The sequence below is a fragment of the Hyaloscypha bicolor genome, assembly GCF_002865645.1.
Source record: "Hyaloscypha bicolor E unplaced genomic scaffold K444scaffold_73, whole genome shotgun sequence".
Classification (NCBI taxonomy): domain Eukaryota; kingdom Fungi; phylum Ascomycota; class Leotiomycetes; order Helotiales; family Hyaloscyphaceae; genus Hyaloscypha; species Hyaloscypha bicolor.
The window spans coordinates 1,505,220-1,513,314 of NW_020194575.1; the positions used below are offsets into that span (position 1 = coordinate 1,505,220).

General features: G+C 26.4%; 1 protein-coding gene across 1 annotated transcript; it reads right to left on the reverse strand.

Moving 5' to 3' along the window:
• Positions 1-6,058: 6,058 nt before the first annotated feature.
• K444DRAFT_589790 (NAD(P)-binding protein) lies at positions 6,059-7,157 on the reverse strand. Its single transcript, XM_024878125.1, has 2 exons — positions 6,794-7,157; positions 6,059-6,701 (listed from the first exon to the last, which is right to left on the reverse strand). Exons 1-2 carry the CDS (start codon positions 7,088-7,090, stop codon positions 6,120-6,122), a joined length of 879 nt encoding a protein of 292 aa, XP_024736961.1. The 5' UTR covers positions 7,091-7,157; the 3' UTR covers positions 6,059-6,119.
• Between the last annotated feature and the right edge of the window lie 938 nt (positions 7,158-8,095).

An 8,095-nucleotide genomic window follows, 5' to 3' on the forward strand; every position in this document is an offset into this window, starting at 1 on the left:
ATTACTATATTACTACTTATCCTAATTAAAAGAAACCAATTTATTATAACTATAATAAGTCTAGTTATAAGTTATATAAATACCTAGAACTAAAGAAGTCGGGAAATAGATATATTCTATAATAGTTATACTTATTTATATTATAAAAGGCAAAGTTCCTAAAACGAGAATAATAATTAAGATTATTATTAAAATAAGGAAAAGTAAATAAAATATTAGAATATTAGTTAATTTAGATATAAAAGCCAATTATATAAAAAAGAAATTAGCTTTAGATATAAGTATTTTATTAATATTAAAAGTAATTCTTTTATTCTTACTAGAAGAAAAAGAATTTATTTATATAAAGATTATATTCTTGGGATTATTATTAAGAATATACTAAAGAACTAAAAAAAAGCTAATATATATTTTATATTATATGATTTTAATTTTAATTATATTAATATAATACTTGAATTCCTATAATTTTACTAGGTTAATTCTCTAATTTCCTTTAGGAAAATAATATAGAAATACTAGATTTAATTATAGAAAATTAAAGTTCTAAATACTAGGAAGTTTACTAAAGTAATAAATATAAAATATATATTTTTTTATTAATTACTTATTCTATAATAAATAACTAAAGAATTACTACTATTACTACTAATAAGATAACTATATTTTTTAAGAAATATTAGAATCTTTTCCGAGTATTTTTTATAAAGGCTATAAATATATTATCTAATTATTATATAATAAAGTATTATATAAATCTGAAACTAGAGTTCTAATTATTATATAATTCTATATATATTTTATTAGAAAGAAAGCTTAAAGTCCTTTAAGAATATCTTAATACTAGTCTAGAAAAGAAATAAATCTATTATTTTATTAGTTTAACTAGTATTCTAATTATATTTATTTTAAAGAAAAAAGGCGGCCTATATTTATATATTAATTACCGGAATCTAAATAGAATTGCTATTAAGAACTAAATACTATTACTATTTATTAATAAGATAATAAATAGGTTTTATAAAATAAAGATATATATAAAGCTAGATTTAAAAAATACTTATTATTAGTTATAAATATAAAAGAATAATAAGTAAAAAATAGTATTCTAAATATATTATAAATATTTTAAGTATTATATTATATTTTTTAGATTATCTAATATTCTAGTAATATTTCAGGTATATATTAATTATATACTAATAGGTTTTATAAATATTATTTATATAATTTATTTAGATAATATTTTAATTTATTTAGAAAACTTAAAATAATATATAATAATAGTCTAATATATACTCGGGTAATTATAATAATACTAGCTTTTTATAAACTTGGCAAAATACGAGTTTAATATAAAGAGAATAAAGTTCTTAAAGTTTATAATTAGCCTAGATAATATGAAAATAGAAGCTAGCCGGGTTATAATTATTAGGAAATAGCTAGTTCCAAAAAATAATATCCGAAAAGTCTAAGTATTCCTGGATTTTACTAATTTCTATTAGAGGTTTATTTATAGATATTTTAAGGTAGTAAAAAGATTAACTAATTTATTAAAAACTAGTAAAAACCTATAATATTATTTTAGCTAGATAAATAAGGTAAATAAGACTTTTAAAAAGCTATAAATTATATTTATAATAGTACTAATTCTTTATTATTTTAATCTAGCCTTAAAAATTTATATAGAAATGAATACTTTAGGATTTATAATTATAGATATAATTTCCTAGTTTTTTAATAAGAAAATAGAAGTCAGGTAATATTCTATTATTTTCTATTTAAAGAAAATAACTATAATTAAAAGTAAATATAAAATATATAATTCTAAATTCTTAGCTATTATTCTAGTATTCTATACTTAGTAATATTATCTAATATATACCCGATATATTATTATTATTAAGATAAATTATAATAATTTAAAATATTTTATAACTAAAAGAAAACTAAATAATTAATAGATAAAATAGATAAAAGAGCTAGCTATCTTTAATTTTATTTTAAAATACTAGCCAGAATATAATAATTTTACTAATAGGCTATTAAAAAGGCTAGATTTTATAGTAAATATAAATAAAGATATTTTATTACTTATATTTTATAATAAGCTATAGAATATAAAATAGAGAGCCTTATAAATAGTAGTAATAAAATATTATACTATTTCTATAATACTATAATTTAAGGCCTAAAAGAAAGAAAATAGATATTTTTTAATTAGTAAAATACTAAAGAATTCCGAAAAGGAGATCTATTTTAGTAATAAAATAATACTAGAAATATTACTACTTGAGCCTATTACTAGTATAGCTAGTTATAAATAATATATATTACGAATTCTAGCTATATAAATAGCTAGGTCCGAAATAATATATAAGAAAAATAAAGAAATATTACTTGAATTATTATTATAGTACTAAAAACTCGATTTATTAGTATAATACTAGTAATATAAATAGTTTTTAAAAGAGATCTTTACTAAAGCTATTAAGACTTAGAAACTTAATATATCTAGATTATTAAGATATTAGAATACTATTTATATATTAAATAAGCCGGCTTTTAAAAAAAGTTTATTATAAGCTAATTATAATAATTCTATAAATAAGTATTTTAGTACTAGTAAAATATTAGAAATTCTCTAGAAAAAGTACTTCTAGTAAAATATAAAAAAGAATATAAAAGATTATATTAGAACTTGCTTTATATATTAATAAACTAAAGTAAAGAAATATTTATTATATAATATATTTAGTTTATTTCCTTTCCTCTCTAAGCTATAATACGAAATTATTATAGACTTTATTATAAAGCTATCTCTTTCTAGGTTTTATAATAAGATATATAATTCTATATTTATTATTATTAATAAATATATAAAAATAATATAATATATTCTAATTACTAAGGAAATCGTGGCTCCTGAATTAGTAAAGCTATTTATATATTATATTACTAAAGACTTTAATATACTTATAAGTATAATCTCTAATAAAGAATTTATTTTTATAAATAAGTTCTAATTAAGTTTATATTTCTATTTAAAGATTTAATAATAATTAAATATAGTATTTTATTTATAAACTAATAGATAAATAAAGAATTTAAACCAAACTCTAAAATAGTATTTAAGTTATTATATTAGCTATTAGTAAAATAACTAGATAGTAAAGCTTATTCTTATAGAATTTATATATAATAATTTCATATATTTAATAATAGGAATTTCTTTATTTTATATATTATATAAATTTTATTCTAGTATTAAATTATATATTAAGAATAATATTTTAGAAAAAAGATTACTAGTAATATAGGAAAGAATATAGAGAATTTAAATAGAATAAGAAGTACTAGAAAAGTAATAATAAGAAATAGTAAATATATAAAAAAAGCACTATAATAAGAAATATATTAATAAGAAGTTTAATATATATAATAAAGTTATGCTTTATATAAAGAATATTTAATAGCTATAACCTAGTATATAGTTAGTAAATAAATATCTCGGCTTTTTTAAAGTTCTAAAAGTTATAGAAATATATAAATAGATATATTATTTAGAATTACTATTATTATATTAGATTTATAATATTTTCTATATTTCTTTCTTAAAACTATAATATTTATAAGCTAGTATTATAGTAAAACCAGAACTGGTCGAGATTAAGAATAAAAAAGAATCTGAAGTAAATTCTATTATAGCTTATAAAAAGAGTAAAAAAGAAAAAAAGTATTTTATTTATTAAAAGAGCTATTTACTAGTAAATAATATATAGGAATTATTAAGTAATCTGGAGAATATAGTTTAAGAATTATAAGAATACTTGGAAAAAAGTAATATTATAATACTATTAGCTAAATAAAGATATAAAAAATAAATACTTTTGTTAGGAAACTATTAAAAACTATATATTTATTCTTGAAAAAGTTATATAATAATTATTAAAAACTTTAAAAACTCTAATTTCTATATCCTATAAATATTTTACTTTTATAACTACTTTCTATTATTTTTATTATTATTTTTATTAGGATTCTCTCAAGAAATAGATAATAAATTAGCCTATAAAGCTATTAGCTATTAGTAAGAAATAAAAAAGAAATAAGCTTACTTAATATTAAAAAATATTAATTATATTATTAAGAGTACTTTATACTTATATTAAGCTAATAAGAATTACTTGATTTATTTCTTAGATTATTAGAAGAATTTATTAGCCTCAAGTAATAGCTTTAATATAAGAAATATATATAGTTTAGTATAAAAAAAGAATAATAATAGCCTTTTTTCTTTTAGATAAAAATTAGAGAAAATATTTATATATATTAATAGTTTAAAAAAGGTAATTTAATTATATTATATATACTTAAGAAACCTTAAATAATATTAGAATAGAAAATAAAAAAAATAAATTTATAATTTATAAGATTATATTTCTTATTCTTAGAATAATAATAATTATATATTAAGTAATTATTACTTTTAATATAAGTAAGGTCGGGAAACTTAGTAATATTTTTGAAATATTAAAGATAATAAGAGCAAATCAAGAATATAAAAGTATTAGCTAAACGGATAGTAATAAACTAATAAGTAAATAAAGAAGTAAAAGAGGAAATTAGAAAAGAACTTAAATAAAGCTTAAAAGAGCTTAAAAGAGCTTAAAGAAGGCTTAAAGAAGAAAGGCAAGAAATAAGAAAGAGCTAGATATAATATTATAATTAAGGAAAAGAAAGATTAGTTAGTAGAAAAAGAAAGGCCTTTTTATAATATTCTTTTCCCGAATAGTAATTATAAATTCGGAACTAGCTCTATATTAGAAATACCTAGAAAATTTTAAAGAAAGAATTTATAAATAAACCAGAAGATCGGATTAACTTTTTCAAGCTCTTAGGCCTATAAAGTAATAATTTATTTATAAATAGAGGCTAAATTAGGATTTATAAACTAATTAAAAGACTAGAAAAGCTTTATATTTAATAATATATACTATATTTATATTACCTTTATAAGAAGAAATTACTAGAGGTAATTTGCAAGTTAACTAGGTAGGGTTAGTAAACTATATCTTTAATTCTATTATCTAATATAATAATAAGGTAATTATAGGAAGTCTTTAAAGAGAACTAGCGGCCGGGAAAGTTTCAGGAAGTTATTTATAAAGCTATTTGCAGTTTTCTTAGGCCTCTTAGAAATAAGGGCCCAGAGGAAGGGTTAATATAATAGGTATATATAATGGTATATAGATAGGTATTAGATATTGTAGATCTAGTTTCCTATTTTAGGTAAAGCTTATAATCGGAATTATACGGATTCTATGAGATCGTGTTTCCTAGTTAAGTAAAGTGCTTTGCAGGCTTGGCTAAGTACTAGGGAATATATAGGGAGACGTTCCTAGCTTTGGAAAGGGGTATTAATTAGTCTTTTATTAGAATTAATTCTTGGAATTAGTTATACTTGCAAGAGTTACTCTATAGCTTACTTACCTTGACTACTTGTATATTACCCTGCCATTACGTGCCTTACATGTATGCGGTCATGTGATATATAAAGCAAATAATTCACATATATATTACCTTGCTCTCCTTCTCTCTTCTTTGGAAATCAATTAACCTTTACTTTCTTTATGCTTTAGTCATATATTATTTAAAGAAAAAGAAGGGAATTTATTACTTATATAACTTTTATATGGGTTTCACGTAATAATTAGAAATAATTAATTATATTCAATTATAATTTTTCTAATAATTAATTTTTTTTAAAAGTCGATAATTAAATTATAATTAATTATTTACTTGATTTAATTAAATGCAATTAATTACCTTAATTATTTTTTGACACACTGTTCGATACAATAATAGTCTTCAAGCTTTGAATTTCCTTCAAGTAATAGAATATTCAACTTCAGAATTGCGCAACGGCCTTCGACGAACCACTGGGATTACGAGTTTCATGCATTTCTACTGCCTATGTTCGATCTGGTGTTTTTGGTCACATCTGCTGTGAAGTTGCAAAACTGACGACAATCATGGTCTAAATATCGATCAGATTCCGTTAATTCTCCTTCTGTTTTCATTGCTATGTAAATAACTCAGGCCCCAGAGTCTAAGCCTCATGACTTCCCATAATGTTCTTCAATCAAGTTATAGACATTGGTGTATGCGTTTGCAACTTCTTCAGACGTGAGGCCCTTGCCCTGTGGACCAGGGTCATTTATCCTCTGCACGGCTCTGACAGGATCAGTTCCGACTTCCAAAATAGTCCCTCCTACATTCTTCTCATTCGTGATGAGATCAAGCATCACATCCGCGACCTGCTTTGGTGTCACCCACCGGTCGAAATTTTCATTGATCCAAGTCAACTTATCCTGCGTCCACAAAGGCGTCTTCACACGCCCTGGAGCAACGGCGTTCACGCGAATATTGAGTTTGGGCTCGAGATCTGCGAACGCGCGTGTGAAGTCGGATATGGCGTGCTTGCTGGCTACATACATAGGAGTGGGCAGGAAGGCCGTTTGCGCAGCAGTCGAGGAGATAATTACAACTACCCCATGGCCCAGCTTCTGGCGCATGAACGAGTCGATAGCCAGCTGGGTGGCACGAACTGGATGGTTGATGTTGATATCGAAAGTCTTGAAAGATGACGTCGAATCGTTGTCGACGCCATCGTCCAGGTGCCAGAAGTTCGACCACGCCTGTTTGGTGTTAGTTAGGATTCAAAGCTGACTCAAAGCTTAACCATCTTTACAGACGGAGATAATCAATTATCAGGGCAGGAGGAACCTACTGGCTCGAACACTCCAGCCCCTGGGCACACGATATCCAGGACTTTGAACTTCTCAATAGCAAATTCAAATGCAGCCTTCAATTGCTTCCAATCGGTGACGTCTGTCTTGATAAAAGCAGCTGTGGCCCTTTCTGAGCCAGGGTCCCCTGTCACAACAGTTTCGGCTTCTGGTAGCAAGGTGAGGTCGGCAACGACAACATTGCAGCCCTTTGACAGTAGCAGCTTTGTGAACTCCAGGCAGATGCCGGATCCACCACCTGTGACTAACGCAGTCTTTCCTTTGACTTGAAGCGCCATTTGAATGAGTACCGGGGACTGTTGACCTGGAAGTGATCGCAAATGGGGACTTGAAATTGAGAACTGGAAAGTGGATCTTGAGATAGGTTACGATCGAACGTGAAAGATGTTACTCCAAGGGCAAAGGCAGGTTAGGCAGAAGCGCTAAAACCTCGGGGATACTAGAACTAGTACCCTCGGCAAGGTACTTCTCGCGCCGCCTGGGGTATGGCGTGACAAGTGGAATTACCCATATGGACAAAATTTGACACAAACTTTTACTCTCTTGTTGCTCGTCCTGTACCAACAAATACAATCATGAGATTTTCATAGGTGCAAATTCTCAGACTTGGTGCAACACTTAACAGGGTGTGGTTTGTTGTGACAGTGCACTCGCCTGGCCATCAGCAGGGCTTCAACAACACTCCGTAAGATTTCAAGAAACATCCCAAGACATCGTTCTATAATAGCGCCTTCTTTCTTGCCCATCGTCAAATTGAAAGTGCTGAAGTAAGCTCAAGATCAAAATGGGATGCGCACCTGAAGCGCGACCACCCCCTCCGCCTCTAATTCCCACAGAGCCCAAATCCAACATCTCAACTCCGATACCGTTCCCTCAAGACTTCTCCTTTCCCTTCCTCAAACTCCCACCCGAAGCTCGGTGTAAAATATACCGCATGTTCTTCCGTGCCAGCTATCGCTCGGAATTTTTGTCGGTGAGCATTCTCCAATAACGGTGAGATGCTTGTAGAACTCAAGTCTGAGGACGAATTTAACTGCCGTTAGCTACAATACGCTGGCCAGTGGAGGGCGAAGTTGACCCACCCATTCTACACGTACGTAACCTTCCCCGCTTGAAAGTTGAAGACAAAGACCGGAGGACCTTCTCGAACGACTTCAAGCAAACAACAATGGAAATACTTGATAGCACGGCAGACATAGCAAATGTTAGGCATGTTGCGAGACTGCTGGAACTTGTCTCCTCAACTTCCCTTGTCATTCTGGATTGATAGCTTTCGCAACCCT

Bases quoted from the DNA above. Each gene is read 5' to 3' on its own strand.
- K444DRAFT_589790 (XM_024878125.1), bottom strand. From the start codon at position 7,090: ATGGCGCTTCAAGTCAAAGGAAAGACTGCGTTAGTCACAGGTGGTGGA. The intron at 6,702-6,793 runs GTAGGTTCCTCC...AACACCAAACAG, and splicing joins GGGCTGGAGTGTTCGAGCCA to GCGTGGTCGAACTTCTGGCA.